The sequence below is a fragment of the Macrotis lagotis genome, chromosome 1 (genome assembly GCF_037893015.1).
Source record: "Macrotis lagotis isolate mMagLag1 chromosome 1, bilby.v1.9.chrom.fasta, whole genome shotgun sequence".
Lineage (NCBI taxonomy): Eukaryota > Metazoa > Chordata > Mammalia > Peramelemorphia > Peramelidae > Macrotis > Macrotis lagotis.
The window spans coordinates 494,335,521-494,360,814 of record NC_133658.1 but is presented as its reverse complement, the minus strand read 5'-3'; the positions used below and the strand labels follow the sequence as shown (position 1 = coordinate 494,360,814).

The 25,294-nt window shown below is 33.4% G+C and overlaps 1 protein-coding gene across 1 annotated transcript in view; it reads right to left on the bottom strand.

The window, feature by feature from the left end:
* DSCAM (DS cell adhesion molecule) overlaps positions 1-25,294 on the bottom strand; it is a 712,116-nt gene that overhangs the window by 119,209 nt on the left and 567,613 nt on the right. Inside the window, exons 17-19 of the mRNA XM_074213849.1 lie at positions 19,367-19,607; positions 17,416-17,562; positions 7,856-8,011 (exon numbers count right to left, since the gene is read on the bottom strand). Of these exons, the coding sequence (XP_074069950.1) occupies positions 7,856-8,011; positions 17,416-17,562; positions 19,367-19,607 (544 nt within the window). The remainder of the gene's footprint in view (positions 1-7,855; positions 8,012-17,415; positions 17,563-19,366; positions 19,608-25,294) is intronic.

Genomic DNA, 25,294 nt, shown 5'->3' with positions numbered 1-25,294 from the left:
TAGACAGTTTGATATACTGATCTCTCTCTCTTCAATGAATACATATAGGGTTGTTTTTTGTAAACTCCATTTATTGGCTGGTCCAAGGGGGTACGGCATTCCTCTTAACTTGAGTGTAGATAGAGCAATATAAAAAGTTCTTTCACTAAAAGAAAGGCAGTAAATTGGGAAACAATTTATTTTATTTTTTTTATTTTTTAGGTTTTTGCAGGGCAAATGGGGTTAAGTAGCTTGCCCAAGGCCACAAAGCTAGGTATTTATTAAGTGTCTGAGGTCCTATTTGAACTCAGGTACTCCTGACTCCAGGGTGGGTGCTCTATCCACTGCACCACCTAGCCACCCCTCATATAGTATTTCTTTTTAAGATTTTTTTTGGCAAAGTGATGGGATTAAGTGACTTGCCCAAGGTGTCACAGCTAGGCAATTATTAAGTATCTGAGGCCAAATTTGAACTCAGGTCCTCCTGACTCCAGGGACAGTGCTCTATTCACTGTACCACCTAGCTGCCCCCAGGAAACAATTTTTACAATTAGTATTTTTTGACATAGGATTCATTTCTAAAATATATAGGGAACTGAGTCAAATGTATATGAATACAAGTCATTTCCCAACTGACAAATGGTCAAAAGATAAGAAAAAACAATTCTCAGATGAAGAAATTAAAACTATCTAAAGTCATATGAAAATATTTCTAAATCATTACTGATTAGAGAAATGCAAATAAAAAAACTCTGAGGTATTACCTCACATCTATCAAATTGAACAAAATGACTAAAAAGGAAATGATCAATATTGGAGGAACACCTATATTTTTGGTGGACTTGTGAACTGATCTAATCTTTCTGTAGAACAATTTGGAATTATGCCCAAAGGACAACAAAACTATAAATATCCTTTGATCCAGCAATGCCACTACTAAATCTGTATCCCAAAGAGATTAAAAAAAGGATAAAAAACCCACATGTATAAAAATATTTATAGCAGTTCTTTTTGTAGTGTCAAAGAATTGGAAATCCCCTCAGGATACCCATCAATTAGGTAGTGGCTGAAACTGTAGTATATGAATGCAAAGGAATACTATTGTTCTATAAGAAAGCATGAGGGATGGGACTTCAGAATAGCCTGGAAAGACTTGTATGAAGTGATGTTGAGTGAAGTAAGCAGAACCAGGAGAACATTGTACACTAACACTAACATTGGGTGATGATCAACTATGATGAACTTGTTCATTTCAGCAGTACAATTCTGTCTTGTGATAGAATACTATCCATATCCAGAGAAGTAACAATGGAGTTTAAATGCAGATCAGAGCTTATTATCTTCAATTTTTAAAAGTTGTCTTATGTATTATGGTTTTATTCGCTCCAATGTTTTGCTCCCGTTTTCATTCTTTTTTCATGACATGATTATATGGAATAATCAAAGGATTATTCCCAATAGTTTTATATAACCTATATTAATCACTTTTTGTCAGGGAGAGAGGGGAGGGAAGGGAGGGAGGAAGAAAAATGTGAAAATGAAAACCTTGCAAAAATGATTGCTGAAAACTATCATTGCACGTAGCTGGAAAAATAAAGAAATGAAATATTAAAAAAAAGTTCTTATATTAGTCAATAAAAAGTTTAGGATCAACAAATACTTCTTTATTTTGATTCCTTAAGATGATCAGTTCTGAGTTCTTGTTTCTGAGTAGGAGATGGGGAACATACCTTGCTTTTTCTACTAATTATTCTTCATCCAAAAATCATTCCTCTATAAATAACTTTATTTTTCCTTAAGGTGACTGGTATTTTTCACTTCCTAGTTTGTGTCCAGAAGGCAAGTTCACTGTCTCTTGGTAGGCAATTAAAATATTTAAGATAATCTTTATACCCATACTAGGGAGAGGAATGTTTATAATGCATGGAAAGATATTATAGCTTTCAAAACCTCAGTCTTTCAGCTTCCTTAGGCCTTCAGTTTTTGAAGTCTCAATCTGTTATTCCTTCTCTCTGCATACACCTATAATGTTGCTTACTCATCTTTTCTACTAGTTTGAAATTTCTTTTGGAGAATGTCTAAAGGTTCAATATTTTATTGAGAAATCATTAGTTATTTGTCATTTCTGGACTGTTAAGATATAGTTTTATATGACACCTATAAGTTGTATGTACACTATGTTTGTGCCATCAGGAACATTGAAGTAATGTAAGTAGGCCAAAGGTGTTTGTATATTGTGTACAGAAGGGAAGTTTGTCATATTCAGGAAGGAGGTACACTATTTAGGTTAGGCAAATATGTATACCATTCCATTAAGTAGAACCATTACTGGAAATTGGGTAAAGTATAAAACCCATAATGCAGACATTCTGCATTTAGACTATGGAATGATATGAAATATTACTCAGAATTATTTTAAATAGCAAATATATGACTCCACAACCCTTCCCCCATACAAAATATGAATTTCCTCTATCAAAGGATTATTCCCCATTTATACAGTGAAACAATTAGCATATTATATATGCACAGTTTATTAAACATGGCAAAAATAAAAGTAGCATTTAAAGCATTCCTCACATGAATACATTCACCCAATATCTTCCTGATACTTTCAAAATTCACCAATGCAGTCAGAGTAATTTTCGAGCTGCACTCACCTGAGGATGGAAAGAGGGGCAGTGTACTTGTTTTGGACCTGAAAGTTGGCAAGTCTGTCACTATTTATCAGTCTTCCAATCTAGATCCCTGGTCTTCCTCTCATTTCAGCCCTTACTCCATAACACTGGTCTTGGCACTTCTTGAGCCTTTGATGCTTCTTGACAGGCTTGTTTTGCCAAAAATCTGGCCTTTTCTATTTCTGGTCTTACCACAAATAATCAGCAGTAAGAATCTGACTTCCAAAGTTTGCTGCCACTGACCTGCCACATTCACAAGGATCTTCAATCTGACTGTAGTATTTTGTTGTTGTTTGTTCTTGGTAATGAAAATGACCAAAATTAAAATGAAAGACAAATAGAGGGCCAAGTCCTAGACTACTACTTAGAAATCACATTACTTTCCACTTTCTCTAAATATTATTTCTCATTGTTGAAATTTCCTGAGACCTGTTAGCTATCACAGAAATGAATTGCAGAAGTACTGTCTGTAGTGTTTCATTTTTTGTTTTGTTTTGTTTTGTTTAGTTCTTGATATGTCTGAAGTCTTTCAATAGTCTTCTGGGGAGAAAAATATTCATTATATATAAATGAAAGACTACTGAGAAGTTTGTAAGATTTTAGTTTTCCCTTATTTATGAATATTTAACTATAGTAGTCTAATATCTATTTCCATAGACTTTCCTGGCCCATCTTTGTGAATGTATGTATATGTATATTGTGTGTCTGTGTATGAAGTCATTTTGGATATGGATATAGGAAGTATATTCTTTCTCATCAAGCATGGACCTTGCTATGAGGTCAATTGAGATCCCTTATTGGTTTCAAGTGACTGATATCTTTGTTGTTTTCCAGTAAATTAGATTGCCTTTAAGATGGTTGTCTGACTAGAATTCAGGAGTTACAGGACCCTTTAATTATGGTGGTCATTCATACTTTTATTCCAGAATTCTGTATCACATGTGGTGAAGGAGTAAGCAGTTGATGGCAATTTTCAATAGAAGAATGTGAGAGGTAGAAATGAATTTGGACTTTTTCCTAAAAGCAGATATTCCCTATTCAATAAATGGGAAAAGTTGGGGAATTAATAGATTTCATGCAAAAATATATTGTAAAAACAAACCAAAAATACTACTTCCTGTGTAAAGCAGGAAGCATTTTGACAGTTATCCCAGAATCAGCCTTCTAGGCAGAAAAAGGAGATTTCATGGACATTGAAAACTTTGGAACTTATTTCAAATGTAATCCCAAATGTAAGAGTTCAGGGATCAGACTTTTCTGAGAAAAAAGATGAATTTCTGAGCACTCATTGCCTCTTGGGGAAAGGAAAATATTATCCATGTGACAGCTAGAACTGGAGGAGCAATGAATGACCCCTGAGGCTTAGGGAAGCAAGGTGAAACAGGGCACAGGGAAATGGTCATGTTGTACTTGAAGGTTATGTCCTTTGTGACAGGAAAGACTAGTGCATAGAATGCCACTTATGCACAATGAGTATTGTCTTAGCCACTCCTTGGGGGGCTGCCACTGTGGCATATATATTGGTGAATACCTGGAGCCATGTGCTGAACCACTCCCCAAGCATCACTGTCCAACGCACTATGGAAATGCATTTAAGCAAGGTCCTCTGGAGTGGAACTTTCTTTTTTTTTTCTCTTTTCTTCTCTGCAGGATGACCACTTTCTCTCTCTAAGCTGAAACCTCATGTTTCCAGTTATGTCACTGGAGCAATATGGCCCCAAGCTCCAAGTGGCCTGATTTATGCTGATCTAAGCTTTTCTTTTCTTCTCTCCTGGGCTCAGTGCCATTTTTTCCCTCTCTTCTTTCTTCAGAGTTCTTTTCTATGTTGTTTCTGGGTTTGTAATTAAGTTCTTTCCTAGGTCTATGTTGTTCCTGTGAACTGCTTGTGTTTTGATGCCTGTGATGAACTTTACAGGTCTGTGAATAAATATCTGAGTTTTTCTTTTTAACAACTCCAGGTCCAGTCATGAATTTTTCACTTCCAAGAACCCTGATCTTTAGGTGGCACCATTCATTTCCCTGACATCAAAGGGACCTGGACCTAAACAACCCACACTATTACAGCAAATGGTTTGGACATGCAGGTCCATGAGGAGGTCAGTTCCATGATGGTTTTGAATTTGTTACATTTTTCTTATATTTTCTCATGTGTCTTTTTGAGCTTTCTTGAATGTCTTATGTATTTACTTTATATTGTGACATCTTTGCAACTGGGAAGTCATAATTCTTTTAATAAACTCAACCACTCCCTAGAGCATCTCTCTCTTTCTCTCTCTCTCTCTCTCTCTCTCTCTCTCTCTCTCTCTCTCTCTCTAATTGGGTGCAAGTCCTAACCTTGTCACATAATAGCTAGGACCTTAGGAGAGGGATTTACCTCTTAGCCAATTCATTAAAACAATTTGTGAGCAAGGGAAAATTGCTTTTCTCTATTGGGGGATTAAATTTCCACAATAGGATTTTCCTAAACTGATAAGAACAACAGCAATAGCAACAACCACAACCATATCTAGCATTTATGTAATATTTTGTGTTTCTTAATGTGCTTCATTTGATTCTCACAACAACCCCTTGAGGTAGGTGTTATTATTTTCATTTTTATAAATGAGGAAACTAAGACTAAGTGATATGTGTAAGGTAAGATTTGAACTCAGATCTTCTTGACTCTAAGTTCAGTACACTATCCACTGCACTACCTAGCTGTCTCAAATTGATTTTTTGGCAAAGCAATGGGGTTAAGTGACTTGCCCAAGGCCACACAGCTAGGTAATTTTTAAGTTCTGGATTTGAACTCAGGTACTCCTGACTCCAGGGCCAGTGCTCTATCCACTGCGCCACTTAGCCACCCCTCAATTGATTTTAAAAAAATCTTTTGATGATATTATATGGATATAAACCATGTAATCCTATTGATAATTATTGATAATAATTGATAATTGGCTAAAGGACAATGAAGATATGCATAGTGGTTAGGTGGTACATAGTGGCATATGTTGGAACCTAAACGGAGACTGTGCTCAGTTGACACAGTTTTTGAGATGTTAGGGGCACCATCCTATCATAATTGGGCACTGAAAGTAAATTTTTGGGGAAACTCTTGTCTCCACAAAATAGAAAGCAAAGAAAGTTCACAAATAATAGAGCAGTAGCATCAAGCAACATATTTATCTTTATCGATATTAACCACAGCATTGTCTTTGAAATTAGGCAAAATTTACTTCACAAAGAATCATTATACCAACTTTCAAATCTGTGAATTAGTCTTTCCATTTTTTATATTACATGTTTTAAATTTTATATTTATATATTCATATGAATTTTATTTATATATTTTATTATAAAAATGATAAAGAAAAATAAGGGAATAGAGTAAAAACTGAAAATAATTATATTAATTTTAATAATTAGTTCTTTAATTTGAGTCTACATTTCCAGGACCAATGAATAGATATGAAAAGTTTTCATGATGGACATCAATTCAACAACGAAGAGTTCTCTGTCTGAATTATATCATTCTTTTAAATTGCCTGCCTCAGAAAGGTAACAGAGTGTGACATAGTAAAGTGTGTACTTGTCTAGATTATTTTGATACCTTAGAAGGTCTGTGATGTTAATGATGTGAGTGCTCCTTCCACTATATATCATACATCCACTCTTCTATGTCTACTAAGATGATCCTCAGGCTTTTTTTGTGGCCAGATAGATTTATTATCTTGTATAATCTTCTAGAGATGACCCTCTCTGAGTTTAGCCTAACTGGTTCTCAGAGAACTAAGACCTTAAGAACTAAAGGAATAAGAGGCCTTATTCCCGGGAGAAAAAAAATAAATTCTTTAATTTTTACTTGTCAGGAAAACGACTCCAACAAATAGAATCATATAAATATAAATGGACGACTACTGAATGCAGTAGGTTCCCCCTTCCTAGCAATTTTAAAGAAAAAAGATATAAGACCATTTGCTAGTATGTTGTACGAAATATTATTGTTCAGGTATTGGTTATACTACAGGGCTTCCTAGCAGCTATTCTATAAAAAATATATCTATATCTAATCTATCTCTATCTCTATCTCTATCTCTATCTCTATCTCTATCTCTACCTCTATCTCTATCTCTATCTCTATCTCTAGCTCTATCTCTATCTCTATCTCTATATACATATATATGCACATACATTATAAATTACATATTATTTATGTACATATTAAAGATCAATTAAATGTAGATCTATGTCAGTCACCATTTTGATGAAGTAAAGAAATAACATCAGATAAATTTGATTTTTTTCCATTACAAAGTTAGATACATTTGTAAACATGCATCTACCAAATGATCTATAAAAGACAATAGTCTCTTAACAGCCTATTTCTAATTCTGTACTAAACAGCCTATTTCTAATTCTGTACTAAAAGTTTTTTCAATTTGGTAGGACCTTGCTTATGCTTGATGACATGGCATTTAAGAAAGAATGTAATATTGCTACAGTGTTATGATCATTCATTAGAGCAGAACTTTAATGCATGAATTATTTAAAAAATATAAAATATTTTTTATTTGTCTGATGAGATTTCTACATATTCTGGAAATGGTACCGTAATTAAAAGGGCAGATTAATAATTAAAGTTTTGATGAAAAGGGCGGTTGTTTTCCTTTTATTGAATCTTATAGATTAATTTAAGAAAAACTTAAATAAAAGAATGGTTTTAAAAAACACTTGTCTCTTTAAGTGCTTCACTTGCAATAAAGAAAAAAATAACACAGACATTGGTCCTTGTTTTTCATCTTTGGAACTGTGCCTTTCATATTAGTAACTAACACAGTAATCAAAGATATAAGAAGAGATAAATCCCTATAAAAGTATTATAACATTTTAAAAATTGATTATTGTCAAATGTTATACAAAATTATAATGACAAAGTGTGGAAATAAAATAAAATAAATAAAAATAACTGCAAAGCATGAAACTAATATTCCTGAATTTTCCCTGTCATGTTTGACAGAAGATTTGAAGGTTTGTGGAGAGCAAAATAAGGAGTAAAATGGTAAATGGGAATGAAATTGTCTTGTGTTGCCTTGAGGTCTCATGTTTGTACTTCAGGAGCTCAGTAAGAGCTTCTTCTGTCATTTGACTTCTACATCATTTATTGATTGCCTCACAAATCGCATATCATATTTAACTACCCAGCAGTTCAAATTTCTCACCATCCTCTTTGGTGCGAGTGAATATCTGTTCGCTTCGGACCCCATCTCCAGCTCTGGTAAATGCCAACACCTGGATGCTGTAGTTGGTGTATTTTTCTAACCCATCTAACTCCAGGGAAGGCTGTGTAGTAGTAACATTTTTAATCTCTCCCAGCTCTGAAGAAGAAGAAAAACAAACACAATCATGCATACTATTGTTACTGGCAATACTATTTTTGCCCTTCTTTGTACTTACTGTCTAGTTGTGTAGAGAATATATCCACCTGTCACACACTTAAATTACATAGAAGGGGTAATGCACATTCATTAGATAATGATGAGTGCCATGTAGCAATTTGGAAAAGAGAATTCACATACCAATGGCCTGAGAACACCTGGCAGAAAAATAGACATAAAAAATAGAGCATTGCGCTCCAATTTGAATGTTACAAACCAATTTCAACATTCTATTCTTGGACCATATCTCTGTTATATTTGCCTAAAGGGACAATAAACAGTTACAGATTCAAATGGAATTGGTATTGTTGCATTGCATTATTTTTCATTTTAAAAGTAATTTTTGAGGGTGTCTTTTTATGTCACTATAATTCCTCTATCATCTATTCCCTGCTAACCATCCAAGAATGCCATCTTATATAATAAACATTATTTTTGTAAAGATACAGAATGTGGGAAAGAGCCAAGATGGTGACACGAATGCAGCATTTCCTGGGAACTCGCCCCCCCCCAAAAAAAACCCTCCAAAAATCAACAAATCATGACTGTAGCCAAAATTTAGAGGGGCAGAACCCACAGAAAGACTGAGTGATACATTTTCCCAGTCCAAGATAACTTAGAAGTTCTGTGGGAAAGGTGTGTTTCACCAGGAGTTGGAAAAAGCCCTGGTGGCAGCAAAGCCCTGGAATAGCTTGAAGGGGTGGGGAGAGAATTCTGCTACACCATAATGAGTGTGGAATGAGGGAGCACCAGCTACAGCACCTGCAGCCAGAATCTGGAGAAAGCAGCCTGCACCTCCAGAGTACAGCCTACAGATGGTAAGGGAAGTCTGCAGAAATTTCTCTGCTCTCTCTTGGGGTAGGACTCTGCTGTTTGCTCACACTCAGATCCAGGTTGTAGTTTTGGCTTCCATACTAAGATAGCAAGCAGGACCCCTCTTTATAGCTCTAGGGCAGAAGGAAGTGCTGTGGCCATCTACATATCAAAGCACAGGCAAGAGAGCATAAGACCTTGGAGGAATAAAGGTCCTAGTGGGGTGTTCCAAAAAAAAAAAAAGAAACCCCAAAGCCTTGGAAGTGCTGTAAATTAGTCTTGGGCTGAGGAAATGAGTAAACAACAGAAAAAGAATATGACTTTAGTCCCAAGGAAGATTAAAACACATACTCAGATGATGACAAAATCGAAGCTAACATATCCAAAACCTCCAAGAGAATTAGAAAATGGGCTCAGACTATGGATGAGCTCAAAAAAGACTTTGAAAAGCAATTAAAGGAGGTGGAGGAAAAATTGGGAGGAGAAATGAGAGCGATGCAGAAAAATCATGAAAACCAAATCAACAGCTTGGTGAAAGAAACACAAAAAAATACTGAAAAAAATATGTTAAAAACCAGTTTAGGACTAATGGAAAAAAAGCAAAACAAAAGGGAAAAAATGAGAAGAATGCCTTTAAAAAGCAGAACTGGACAACTGGAAAAGGAGATAAAAAAGCTCTCTGAAGAAAATAACTCCTTCAAATGCAGAATGGAAAAAGGAAGCTGATGACTTTGCAAGAACTCAGGAAGAAATAAAACTCTTCCACAAAAGCCAAAAATTAGAAGAAAATGTGAAATATCTCATTGGATAAACAACTGACCTTGAAAACAGATCCAGAAGAAATAATTTAAAAATTATTGGGCTACCTCCCAAGATCAGGAAAAGAGCCTAGACTTCATTTTCCAAGAAATAATACAGAAAAATTGCCCTGAGATCCTAGAAGCAGAGGGTAATATAGAAATTGAGGGAATTCACCAGTCACCTCCTGAAAGAGATCCCAAAAGAAAAACTTCCAGGAATATTATAGCCAAATCCCAAAACTCCAAAATCAAAGTGAAAATTCTAAAAACTGCCAGCAACAAACAATTCAACTACTGAGGCTCCATAGTCAGGATTACACAGGATCTGGCAGCATCTACATTAAGGACTTGTAGGGACTGGACAATTATATTCTAGAAGTCAAAAGATCTTGGTTTACAACTGAGAATCAACTACCCAACAAAACTGAACATCCACTTTCAGGGGAAAAGTTGGATTTTCAATGAAACAGGGGTCTTTAAACTTTCCCATTGAAACAACCAGAGCTTAACTTTAGAATGTTTGATCTCCAAGTAAAGGACTCTGCTGAACCAGAGAGGGGTGGTTGAGAAGGACTAACTATGAGGAAATTAATGATATTGAATTGTTTGTATTCCTGTATGGGAAGAAGGTATTGATAACTCATATGAACTTTTTCATTTATAAGAGCTGTTAGAAGGAGCCTATATAGACAGGATACAGGAAGGAGCAGAATATAGTAAAAAGATGGAGTCAGTGGGTGATAAAGGAACGCACTGGAAGGGAGGGAAAGGAGATGAAGAAGAAGCTAAGAAATTTCACTTAAGAGTCAAGAAAAAGCTTTTTCAATGGAGTGGAGTGGGAGAAGGCAAGGGGGAATGAATGAATGAGCCTTCATTCTCATCAGAAATGGCTCAGAGAAGAAATAACATACACACTTAATAGGGTGAGGAAATCTATCTTACCCTAGAGAAAAATGAAAGAGATGGATAAGGGGGAATGGGGGGGAGAGAAGGGGGGAAATAGGTGATAGAAGAGAGGGAAGATTGAGGGAGAGGCTACTCAGATACAATACACTTTTGAACAGGCCTCTCTCCTTATGAAAGGAGAGAGAGAGAATAGAATAAATGAGAGTAGGGAGGAATAGAGTGGAGGTGGAGCTAGTAATAGCAACTGTGAGAAAAATATTGAATCAACTCCTTTGGTGGACTTATGATAAAGAAAGCAACTCACCCCAGAGAAAGAGCCATTGGAATCTGATCACAGACTGAAGTACATTTTTTTCCTCTCTCTCTCTCTCTCTCTCTCTCTCTCTCTCTCTCTCTCTCTCCCCCTCTCTTTCTCTCTCTCACTATTCTTGAGGTTTCTCATCTTCTTGGGGGGGGTTATGTTTTCTCTTATAACAATTATCATAATAATAGTAATAATAAATTAAAGTTCATTTGCAAAATATAAAATAAAATAATCTAAAGAAAAAAGAAAGAAATTACCTCAAAAAATAAAGATATAGAATGAAAAAGAAAAAATCATCATAACTAATCAATATTTCAAAAAAGGTCTGAAAATATGTAGAATGATCATTTGTGGAACTCCCACCTCTACAAAAGGGAAATTCAGTAGCTTCTTTGTATTCATGCTTGTCCTTTATAATTTTGCAATAGTCACTATGCTTTTATTATTTATTTATATGACTGTTTTATCCCAATCTGCATTTAGTCACTGCATATTTTTTTTTCTTTGCTCTACTGACTTCACTCTTCATCAGTTAATGCAAATGTTTCCATGCATCTTTGTATCCGTGAGGCTACAAAGTGGTTCAGTAGATAGGGCATTAGCCTTGGAATCAGTTGGACATGATTTCAAATCTGGTCTCAGAGACTTGACACTCACTCATTGGTTGTGTGACCTTGGGCAAATCACTAAACCCTGAATGCCTTGCAGCCAGGGCCATCTTTCGTCATTGTAACTCATATCTGGCTTTTGAATCCAGATGTCTCTGGAGAAGAAAATGAGACTGGTGACTTAGCACAGCACCCACCATCCCTCCCCTCCTCAAATTCAATTCATTTGCTTGTCATGGCATTACCTCCCTGATGTTATGGTGTTCTTTAAGAATGAAGAACAATGGATATGTATCTATCATATCTATCTTTTAAAAAACATATATATATATTTTCCTCCAAATTACATGTTAAACAATTTAACATCCATCATTTTTTTGGGGGGGGGGGTTGCAAGGTAAACGGGGTTAAGTGGCTTGCCCAAAGCCACACAGCTAGGAAATTATTAAGTGTCTGAGACTGGATTTGAACCCAGGTACTCCTGACTCCAAGGCCGGTGCTTTATCCACTACACCACCTAGCTGCCCCTCATCCATCATTTCTTAAAGCATAATATTTCATGTGCCACAATTTTTTTAGCCATTCCCCAATCTATTTGATGGGCTGTAGTTTCCAATTCTTCACTAACATAGAAAATACTGCTATAAATATTTTGGTGTCCATGGATATTTTCTACTTTCCAGTTGCTTCCTTGGATTAAGGGCTAAAAGTAGAATCACTAGAATAAAGGGTAGAAATATTTTAGCCATTTTATTTGTTTAATTCTAAATTGTTTTCTAAAATAGTTACTCTGATCCATAACTCCACAAACAGTGCATCTCCCATAACCTATTCAATATAGACTAATCCCATCTTTTGTCAAATTGAGCATAAGATATGAATAGTAATGTGAAACCACAGGATTGTTTTGGTTTATTATCTCTTACTATTTGTGATTTTGAACATTCCTTCATGATTTTATGTGTAACAATAAACATATGTGTGTATATATGTTAATTATTTATACATCTTCATTACCAAACCCTTATCAAAGACATCTGATACAAAGATTTTCCCCCTTCCAATCACTTTCAAGTTGTCCTAGGTATTTTAATTTTGTGCAGAAAATTTCAGTTTCATGTAATCAAAGATCTATATTTTATCTTTTATAATTACTTATATTTTCTGGTTAAGAATAATATATCTTCTTTCCATATCTTTAAGAAATATGAACTAAGCAATGTATAAAAATGGAAAGAACAAACTTTTATAGTATTAAGACAAGTCTCTTGAAGTAATTGAATTTTTTCTTTTTTAATTAATGATCTTTATCATTTTTCCCTGAATATACCCCTTCCCCTTCAATGCATCTGAGATAAGTCCCTTGAATTCAATTCTAAAAAAAAGTGGAGGGAAGAAAAGCAATATAGCAAAACCTACCAACACAAGTTGCCATGCCTGACTGTATGCTTTTTTTTCCTTTGAAAAAGAAGCTAGCTACATTTCTATCTAACAGAAAAGTTATAGTAGCACTCATTTATATAGTGTCTACTATGGAGCAAGAATGAGTCTAAGTTTTTTACATTTGATCCTTACAGCAACAGGGGAAAGAAAGGGGAGGGAATTGGCTGCTTTATTATCCCCATTTTTACAAACTGAAGCCTTGCCCTAAGGTCACATAGTTAATAAGTGTCTTAGATTGGTTCACTCCGGGCTTTCCTGTCTAGTCTCCACACTAAAATTCTTTGACTACTGGACTACTTAGCTACTCCTGACTTATTGTGGTAAAAAGTTAGAAAGTGGGGGAAAAAAGGTCAGATAATGGCTAAACATATGTGGCACATGGTAATAGAATCATATTGTGCCATATTATACAATGTCTATGATATCCAGAGGAACATGGAGCGACTTACTTGTACTAATGCAAAGCAAAGTAAGCAGAAACAAGTGAAATAGACACAATGACTTTAACAATGTAAAGAGGAAGGAATGAAACAACAGGACAACCAAAATTGAATATACACAGTTATAATATTGGCACCAAAGAGGAGTTATGAAAAGCTTCTAGCTCCCCCTTGCTTCCTTGCAGTGGTAGGGTCTTGGGTATGGAAACTACAAATAATGTCAGATATGTGTTCAATGTGTTGGTTTTACTGAGCTATATTTTCCTTTTTTTAAAATAGACATATCTTTGTGGGGAATTTGGGGAAGGTTTCTCTAAATGTGACCTTTTTTAGACATTTTCTTTGAAACCAACATTGTGTTGATGGGGTCATTTATGATGTACTTCCTGCAGTGCTAAATATAACTAATACTTAGATTGCTATAGAGGTTCTCTTAAGTGCATTAATGTTGCTTTTTTTGTTCATGTTATAGTACATAGAGTCAACATTTGTATGTATTTTATTTCATAATGGAACTTTTTGAATATGAAAATTTGAAAATATAATTTTCTCACTAATGCTAATGGAAGATCATTTAATATTAAGCTTTCTAGTTATTTTCTAGTATACTTAAATATGGTAGATTTTATTATTTTACATTATAATATTTTATATTTACTTGGAATTTTTCCTAAATGTGAATCCTCTTGCTGAGGATTATTGCAAGAATACTAAGTGTAGCTAGAATGGTATGTTAATTGCTATCTTCTTGAATAGTTACAGTATTATTGTCCCTGATTAATGCAAAGTACTAAGAGAAAATTTTAAAACCTCTGTTGAATATAGTTGGCTATAACTGGCTATAAATATGCCATTCATAAAAACACTTCAGTGCTATTAATTGAAAAAAGAGAGATACATGATTTACATGCTCCAATGTATCTTTTAAAAATATTCCTCAGAGGGCTCATCATTTAATAGATATTCAGAAATATACTATTCCTGAAGCTTCTGCAAGTGTTTTTTTATTAAATGTAATTGAATTCTTTTTTAAAGGTATCTGTCATCTTTTAAATTTTTGTTTGATAAACACTGGTTGTCAAAAGAGAATTACTCAGTGTATGTTGCTGAAATGACATGTTGATGTCAGAAATTTTGTTTTAATAAGAATGCTTCACTTTCAGAACAATAGTAAAAGCCATTTATGCTCAAAGTTAGAATATAAAGCTCTTCCCTATGCTATATTATTTAATATAATTTAAGAAAATTGAAAGTGATATGCAATTCAAACACCTAAAAAAACTGTAGAAATTAACTGTTTTCTACTCTTTATTACTTCCATCAAACTTCTCACTGATATTTGAACATGTAATATGGCCTATTCTATAAAATCCTTTCTTCATTACCTCAAGGACCATGATTTCATTTGTATAGGAACTCCCTCTGCTGAGGCTTAGGTCAAGACTGTGAAAAGGTAAGGCTCCAGGAACTCTAAAAGAGAGGATAGTGTTGAGCTGGACCATTTTAACAAGGGTTTAGATAATGATGAAAATGGTTGTTAGTCAAGATGGCTTGAGAAAGACCTGAGAGAGAGAAAGATCTGGGGTAATGGTGAGGAAGGATAGATTTGAAAACTGAGAGGCAGAGATAAAAGTGGAAAGATAATAAATTATGATTAGATAAAGGAATTTCAGAGTTCATGAACTCAGAAGTAGTATAGATCTGGTGATGGCAAAGTCTAAGTTATGATCACTTCTGTACATGATTAAGATAATCAAAACAGGAAAAATAGGAGGTAAGAGTTTTGGGGAGAGTTTCTTCATATTTTGATGTCCTCTAGTTTGAGAACAGAATTGGAGAATACAGAAAAACTGTGAGCCTAACACTGAATTCATTGAGGAAGGAAGGAGAATGTCCTGGAGATTAGTAGTAATAGGTACTAGAATTTTAACTGAGTTATAAATATGGATTGGCTGAACATCAAAGAAGAACTGAAAGATGGAGGTAAAAGGGAGAGAGAAAATAGCAATGAAGAACAAAGAGTATCCCAACTTCATCACCACAATCAGCAAGTGAGGGGATAGGAGTTAAAGGAGCTCCAGATAGTTTCAATATCAGTTGAAATCAAGTGTTAAAATTAAGTATTGGAGAGGGAGACAGAAAAAAAAAAGAGAGACCAACACACAAATATGAAAAAAAGACACAATTAAAAAAAAACTCCAAATCTTGTGATACTGGAGAACACCAATACATAGAAATTAAATAAAACAAATTCAATGGCAAACTATAAATTCTATAATCAACCAGGTGAAATACCTTCAAATATAAAGGAAAGAAAATTCCAAGTAACATAAAATTATTCTATGCTCTCCAGAAGCAGGATAGCATGTTCTTGAAAGAAACTCAAAACACAACCCAAGATGAACTCTGCAACCTTGTAACTTTGAGCCTAATCATTAATAAAAAAGGATGCTCATTTTTTAAAAAAGCATTTGAAGTATACTACAAAAAAAACAGACTTGAGCAGATTATTTGTTTTACAAAATCCACCCCACACTTTATCTAACTTACAACAAGGAAAAGACAATGAAGATAAATAAATAGAACAACCAAGGAAGGTATAGCAAACAAAATAAGAAACTTCAGTAAAAATAAAAGCAAAAACAAACTTTTAAGAGGATACCTATGGAGATAACAACAACAACAACACAAGCAACAACATCTTATAAAATAATTTTTAAATTGAGGACCCTCTGAAAAGATCTCAGGGATGCCCAGAGGTCAATAATTCTAGTGTATTATTGGTGGCGATATACAGGTATTTTGGAAAATTCTTTGAAATTATGCAAATCAAGTGGCTAAAATTTCCCTACCTTTTGACTTGATGATTCAATTGCCAGTATGATAATGATAATGATAATGATAATGATAATGATAATAATAATAATAAATAACAACAGCCATAGAAACATTATCATTTTATATAGCACTTAAAGATTTTTTTTTTTGGTTTTTGCAAGGCAAATGGGGTTAAGTGGCTTGCCCAAGGCTATACAGCTAGGTAATTATTAAGTGTCTGAGACTGGATTTGAACCCAGGTACTCCTGACTCCAAGGCCAGTGCTTTATCCAGTACGCCACCTAGCCGCCCCCAAAAATGTTTTTCATTTTTTTTTAGGTTTTTGCAAGGCAAACGGGATTAAGTGGCTTGCCCAAGGCCACACAGCTAGGTAATTATTAAGTGTCTGAGACTGTATTTGAACCCAGGTACTCCTGACTCCAAGGCAAATGCTTTATCCAATACGCCACCTAGCCGCCTGCACTTAAAGATTTTTAAAGTGTTTTACAAATATTTTATTTATTCTCACAACAAGCTTGGGAAGTAAGTGCAATTATTATTTTTATTTTATAGATGAAGAAACTGACACAGGCAGAAGTTATGGCTTGTCCAGGAATTTTCATGAACTTATGCAGAGCCATGTAAACAGAGCCAAGAAGACATATACATAAATATGACAATGTAAACAGAAATAGCCACCAGAAAACAATCAAAAGTAAATATAATTATAATTATATATTATAAAGAATAAACCTGGCTTCAAAGAAGACACACTCTTATCCTAACCCTCTGTAAAGATGGGAGGACCATGAGTATGATACATTGCACATCTTTTCAGAATTTTTTAATTTATTGTTTTGTTTTTCTGATTTATCTCCTTTGAAAAAATGTCATTTTTAATATTGAATGGCTCACTGGGATGGGAAAAGAAAGGGAAATTTTGGAAATGTAAAGAAAAGGAAATTAATGAAATTTTAAAAGCACTAAAATGAAATACAAACTTCTATTGAAAGACAGACATGCAAAAGATATCAAACATTTTCAGGGCAAAAAAAATTAATGGTGCTATGAAATATTTGATGACATGATTTTCTTAAAAGAATATTAACAGTGTCTTGCATATAGGAGGTTCTTAAATGTTTGTTAAATGATGTTTACAAATAACATAGATTCTCTTTATAACATCTTCAATGTTATATTCATATTCTCTTACCTCCATCCAAGAGATTGGCCCAGTATATTACTCTGAATCCTTGGAGAATTCCATTCAAGGCTTCTTTGGCAAGTGGTGACCAGGTTATGGATATGGTTTCTGGTGATGTAGCTATGGCTTGGACATTCTCTGGAGGGTAACTGGGCACTGCAATTGAAAAGAGAAAAGAAGAATAAACTATAGTCTAAATATAAAGATGAAAATGTAGCTATTCTCTAGCACAAACACATTCTCACACCTCTATAAAATATTATTAAATTGTTACCACAGAAGTGCTTGCTTGATTGATATTATCTTTATACTTTTTAGTTGCTGTATTTTTTTAGAAGTCCATTTTTATTATCAATTGAAGTGAATTTAAAACTAATTTAAGACCTTAATTTCTGATCATTGTATTTTTGCTATTTATGACAATTTCTTCTGCAATATATATTTACCATATTCTACCATAGTATAATTCAAGAACTCATATTCTTACCCTACCCCCCGAAAAATCTTCCCCAAAATTGACTTCATCCTCATATCTTCACATGCATTATTGTTTTCTTTGCCTTCAATTTGTATTTGGGTTTTTGCTGGAAGTAGAGGATAGGGGAAAATTAACTGGGCAATTAAGAATTTCCAATAAGATTACTTTATTGGAGAATCCTCAAAGATCTAGAATTATTTTTCCCTCAGCCATTGGAAGTAATTACCTTATTCCCCATATCATATTGTGTCATTGGCATCAGTACTTTATATATTTCCAGGAAATATAGCACAATTATTAATTTGTACATGTATATTGGCAAAATAAACTTCTAGCAAAAATCTAAGGGGCATTAAGCATGCTCTATATACTAGTAAATGTAAGAGAAAGAAAGAAATTTTAATATCCTTATTAATAAAAACTCATTTTCTGTGGATACCATTTCTGGTCATTTAAGATATAACTAGTTATTTTTATCTCTCAAAATTAGACAGAGTTATTTTTATTCAGAGGTAACTTTAGGCTTAAAATACTTAGCTTCTTTATCCCTTTAACATCAACTATTCACTTATTGATATTATTAATCTGTACATGTCATTTTGTTTTTCAATGTTGACACATTATGACAGAGTGGATAGAGAACTGGTCATTAAGCCAAGATTCAATTCCAGGCTCTGAAACTTATGGTATATGATATTGGACAAGTCATTTAAATTCTCAGGCAAGTTTGTAAGAATCTGAATTTCAGAAAAGGGGCCAAATTGCATTGGCAGAGGAAGTTTTGTTAGGTATTATCCCTAAAATTGTATCCTCAGAGTCCAGAGCTAATTATATGTTTCCAGATACTCCTACTAAATTTAAAAGGCATACATTGCATTTAGAATCTTTTATTCAATTTTGATTTTACTTTTTATGATTTATCTCCCCATTCTATCAACTGTGAATTAATATTTTTGAACACAAGAGGGAGATGCATCTTGTGACATACAGTCTATGAAGTCTTAGAAAAATGAAATAATCTTATTTTATAAAACAGTTGCCAAAGTTCCTCTTTTAAATGGACATGGAGTATTTTAGCATACATTATTTTGTTATATTCTAGCTATCCACTTTCAGTAACTGGACAAGGCATGCAGAACTTCACTGAAAAGACCCAAATGTTTTATTTTAAATGAAATAGAGCAACTAAAAGAGGGAAATAATTTTGTCCTTGCAAACAAGTACCATCAGAGTTGTGACCAAATCACAGAGAAAGTGTGAGTGAAATAAGACATCTACTCAAATTCATATGCCTTTTGACAGTAACATGAGGTAACTTTTCCTCCTGAGAAATCAAAATAAGCCCAGTAGTCATAAACACAGGAGAAAAACTAGGGTAGTACTTAAATAAAACAGTGATGAGACAACAAAATGCTCTTTAGGGAAGAAAAGCAGTAAACTTCAATACTGGCCTGCAATAGTCAAACAATTAGAAGCACATACCATCCTCTAGGGTAGTGGTAATGATTTCCTGAGAAGAAGGTCCTGTTCCAGCCTGGTTGCATGCCTGTACCACAAGGCCATACTGAGTGAATTTATTTAGGTTGTCAAGAGTATAAATTTCACTGTCTCCAGTGGTATCAATGCTGATAATGTTGAACTGGAAGTTGCCTCCTGTGCTATATTCCCGGTAACCTATCTGGTAGCCTCGAATAATGCCATTTTGCAAGTGTTTCTTTGGAGCCTAAATAGGAAAGAAAAGATAATACTCAAAATAGCCAGAGCTGAAATCAACCCTAATTCAGAACTTGTAGCTTTAGAAAAGGATTGACGGTGAAGTTGTCGTTATCCATGACAGTCTTTTGTGATAGCCAGATTGCTAACATATCTTGGTAGAGTTAAATGAACAGGAAAGCTAATACTCTAGGATATTGTTAGCACTAAGTTATAAAGATATTCCAGGAGTATTTAGAGTACTTTTTTAAACCTTGTAGAAATAATTAGAGGGAATGAGTGATATTTCTCAAGTTTTTGAAGGACTGTTGGAAGGACCACAGTACCTACCTCAGAATCAGAAAGACCTAGATTCAAGTTCTGCCTCTCTGACATGCTCTTTATGATTATGGCTAAGCCCATTTAACTCAGGCAACTGGTAATATTGGTTGAATTGTTATCAATACTTTTGGAAAGACTTTTTTACACTGGCATTCCTGAATACTGATAAAATCACAGATCTGGACCATGCTATTCCCCTATATCTCAAACATGTAGAATGGTTTAGACTAATTATTTCTTCTTCTCCTAGAAGAATACTAGTAACAATGGTGTAAGTTGCAGAGAGGCCAATTTTGGTTCAAAGTATGAAAATTTTCCTAAAACTTAAAGCTATCCAAAAATAGAATGAATTATTTCAAGCGGCAGAAAAATTCTCTCTCACCGGAAATCTTCAGGCAGAGATTGGATGTTTATTTTTCAAGAAAGTTTTAGAAGTTAGTCCAATGCTTTTAGAGATTAGAGCAGATGAACTTTGGGGTTCTTTCCAATAACTGAAATAGTATAAGATCTCATAGTACACTAATTAAAATTTTTTGAAAAAATATTTGAAAAACTGAACATGTAAAAGTTTATAATCACAAAGCCTATGATAAAACAATCTGTAAAGCAAACCTTTTAGAACATACTACCTAAAATAAAAATTATTTTGGAACAACGATTTGTATAAAAATAATGGCTATGTTAATAGAAAATAATGTTTGTCTATTTAGTCAACAGATACACACACACACACACACACACACACACATATATACATACCATATACAAACTGTCTCTAGAACCATTAAAGATACAGAAAAATCTTATTATCTGATTGGGGATATAAAATGACTCTAAAACAATGGAAATTCAAAAATAACAATCTATATTGTCTGAGATGGTCAGAGAAAATACAATGACATTCAATATAGCCAAAGAGAATAGGTAGTATTTGGATAATCACAGGAGAGGAGGAAGGGAATTCAGACAGCATGCAGGAAATATTGAGATGGGAGAAGTCATAGAATTATCCCATATCTATTCCTCAAAAAGATAGCTAATGCAGTTATTTGAAATATTAATTGGTTAGGAAAAAGCAAAAACTAAGGGTCTTTGATATATAAGGCCAAAGTATAGCACAAGTGGGTCACCTAAGTGGCAATCAAAAAGACTCATATTCATGAGTTCAGAATATTGACCCCATATACTTCCTAGCCATGTGACCCTGGGTAAGTCCCTTAATTGTTTATCTCGGTTCCTCATCTATAAAATGAATAGGAGAAGGAAATGACAAACTACTCTAACAGCAACAATTTGCACAATTACTACCAATAAGACCTGAGATCCTCCTCTCTTTCTGACAAATGTGATTATTCAACTAGTTATTCACTAGTTATTTATAATTATCAAACTTATTGAAACTATTTATTCTATTTGGGCAGTTTAAGCATATAATAGTTATAACCAATAGCCATTTTGATGATAAATTCCAATTTCTAGGACATAATTATTTTATGAAAATCACTCATTTTTTTTTATTTAGAGACAATCACAATATTATGAGACAATGAAGGTATTCTTTTTTTTTTAGAAGGTGAAAATACAATTTCAATAACTCCTGACTTTCAGAAGGATTGAAGATGTGGTTCTCATTTGTTTGTTTGTGTTATAATGAACCAAAAAGAGGGATCCTTTTCATAAATTTTCTTGGAATTCCATATTTTCTGCAATGCTAATGCTAATGCTATAAACTTATAAATTTTCTTATTGTATATTTAAAAAGTAGTTACCTATTTTAAATTATTCAAGTTTTTGCTGTCAGTGAATGAAAATAATGTATATTTTCTTTTTATGAAGATTTAGATAGACACTATAATGTACTCCAACCACCACAATATTAGGTATTGTATAATTCAGCTCAACATTAATTAAGCAATGAACTATAATGTAGGTCCTGGGATATCTAAAAATACACATAACAATGCTGCTGAGCTATAATAAGAATGGGGGCAATTAGAGCTTTGTCCAGTGTACCAAATTCAAAGAGTTCTTAATTTAGAATCTACTAATAATACTTGAGTCTCTCACAAAAATGATAGCTCTTATTACTTAGCAAGTTAACAAAAGATGCTCCAGATGTCAAAGTCAAAATGGAATAGAACGAAACAATCCAGTTTGAAATATAGATTATATTTAGGGAAGTAATTCAAAATAAGGTTGAACAATTGAGTTGGAGCCAGATTGCAGAGGGTTTTAAATGATCAGATACATATATTTATACTTTTTTTGGATGGATGAGTGAAATGATCATTGAAGCACTTTAGGAAGATTATTCTGATCACAGTGTTGAGAATGGACTAGACAGAAAACTGTTATTGGGGTGAGGTGGGGGAGATAATAATAGTTTAGATGAGATGAATGCCATAACCAGAATGGTTTAGGTGAGTGTAAAGAAGTACTTACAACATACCGCAGAGGTAGAAAATATTGGAATAGACAGCTAAATGAATATATAGGAAGAGAGAATAAAGGATCAAAAGTGACCCTATGTTTTTGAGCCTGAGAGACTGAGTGGAATAATTAATAAAATCAGAAAAGTTGTGGGCAAGGGGGAAAGTGAAAAATTACCTTATTATCACATCTAACACTCAAAAATTCCCTACCTATTTTAAATTAGTCTAATAACTAAAAAGAAGGATCTTGAATAAGCTTAGGATTTTTTTGAGGGGAATAATAAGTGGAGAATATTTAATTTACATTTCAAGGCTATGAAACAAGCCTGCAGTTTAAAATAAAATGATCATAGAATTTAGAGTTGAAAGAAATCTTAGAAAACATATGGGTCAATGATCATTGAAATCATTGGAATCAAGATGATGCTCCTTATTGCAGAACACAAATAAATAATGATATATTTAATCTCATTTCATGCATATTTCAATTTATATTTCAATTACAAATTATTCATATTTCAAAAAATGTGCCTATTAAAACTTCAAATAAAAATAAACTTTTTCTGATTCCTTTGAGAGGTAGAGTTGTGGCAAATGAATGGTTTTATATATAAAAAAAACCTAGCTAAGAAATTTCACAGTTTAATTTCATTCATTTGTTCTTCCACAAATTGAAATACACAGTCTAGGTACTGGTAATGTATTAATTCTAATATTAATGTGTCAAAAAGTACAAACAACAATAAAGACAAATAACAACCAATTCTAGAAAACTTGAGAATTAAGCAACTTTTAATAATATCTCACTATTTTGGAAGACTGGTGAGTGAAGTAAATCCTATCCTCTACCTTAATATTTTTATTTATCTTCAAGATTCCTTTTTTGCCAGAGAACAAAATATACTGAACATATATGAGAAATAATATGGCATAGAGAAATGATCAGAAAGAAAATTATATTTGGAATCTGAAGATCTGGGCTCAAATACCAATTTTTGTACATGTGATCTCTGGGCCTTAATTTCCTTATATGAAAAATGAAGGGATTGGAAATGACCTTTAAGGTCATTCCAATTCTAAATATGCCATCCTATGAATTATCCTTAATGAGAATTTTAAAATCTTTTAACCTCCAGAATTTCCTAGAAGCTTGAATATATTTACTAATTCATCACAAATTGATAATGACAAAGGACTGCTACCTTATAAACTATTGAAATAATCAATATTGATTCTGCCATTTTAAATCGATTCTATTTAGTTCACTGATTTGGTCTTGTAATTGCATTAAGCATGGCTCTTTGTCAGTGAACTTAGTTCACAGATTCAGCTGTTTTGTAATAAGTTAATTTTGGAAACCTAGTTCTCTTTTAAACACTGATCTCTTCTTGCCCTAAGGAATTTTGCTGACTTTTGGAGTCGGGTCTAATATCTTTACAGCACTAAGCTATTCACCAGTGTCTTATAGGTAGACTCAAATAATGAATGCCTTTTAGTCTTGGGGAGGAAGGAAGAATTTGGTGCTATTCCCCCATCATCTAATTTCCAACCAATTAGGTTGCTTCTTATATCTTAGCTAAACCATGATGTCACCTATGCTGTTCTGTTCTTTGTTCTGTACTCCCCAAAACCTATAAAAGAAAATTGTCCTACTCACTTAAAGTCTCAGGTTTAAGATGAATAACCTGAGAACCTTTATATGGAGAGATTCATGCTTTAGCAATTAATTGATCATATTTGGAACTTTTATGCCTCCTTTTATCCTGTTTCAACTGTTATGCTATGTAGATAATGTATTAAAGACTGTCAGAAAATTTTACTTGTCAACAGACTGACTTTTGGCTTATACTAATCTGCATTTTTAAAAGGATTTTAGGAGGACCAATTAAAAAGTGACACTTTTCTTTTTAAAAATAATGGTTTTAGTTGTTTTTATATCCTTCAGTATGTTTGTGAGTGAAATACATGGCAAAATAGATATTAATTATGTTGGAGAAGAAATGTCCAAGAAATAATAAGGAATGTTATAAAATGTTATAAATGTTATAAAATGGTATAAAATAAATTTGGAATTAAAAAATTAGCACAGATTGGTGTTAAATTCAATATGATGGTTGGTTCTACAGTACAGTCAAGGAGCAGTGAAAAAACTTAAAGATTGAAAATGAAAAGCCAATTATTGAGCACTTCCCATGCACCAGTTGCTGAGGATAGAATTATCAAATATGAGATCTTATCAGTCGTAGAAAGACATACATTCTTTTTTGTTTTGTTTTGTATTTTTCAAGGCAATGGGGTTAAATGATTTTCCCAAGGTCACACAGGTAGTTAATTATCAAGGGTCTGAGATCAGATTTGAACTCAAGTCCTCCTGACTCCAGGGCCAGTGCTCTATGCACTGTGCCACCTAGCTGCCCCAAGGACATACATTGTAATAAGGGGAGACAATATAATTAAGGGATAATCAAAGGAATCACACAGTACCTAAAAGATAATCAAGTAAAAAGATGAATAAGGGGTTAAAGCATTATGAGAAAAAATAAACAAGTAGTTTTGATAGAGCCAGAATAAGGGTACAAAACAAGGCATATATTTTTGAGATATGACCAATGTAATAATTTATTTTCCCTGTTTATATACATTTTTACAAAGATTTTGTTTTCATTTTTATTAGGCAGGAGAATTGGAATGAAGAAAAATAGATTTTGTTCATTGGAAAAAATAAAATTAATTTTTAAATAAATATCTTTCAAAGAAACAATTAGAAGGATAATGAGTAACTTCTGAGGGAAAGTGGTTAATTTTACCCCCCAAAATAGAATCCTTAAATCCAGAATAGACCTACTTAAAAATCAAAGACTCCTTGAGACATCAAAAAGTATTAGAATAAAACAAAAGATTAAAAACAGGCATATATATATTATATAAATATAATATATATATA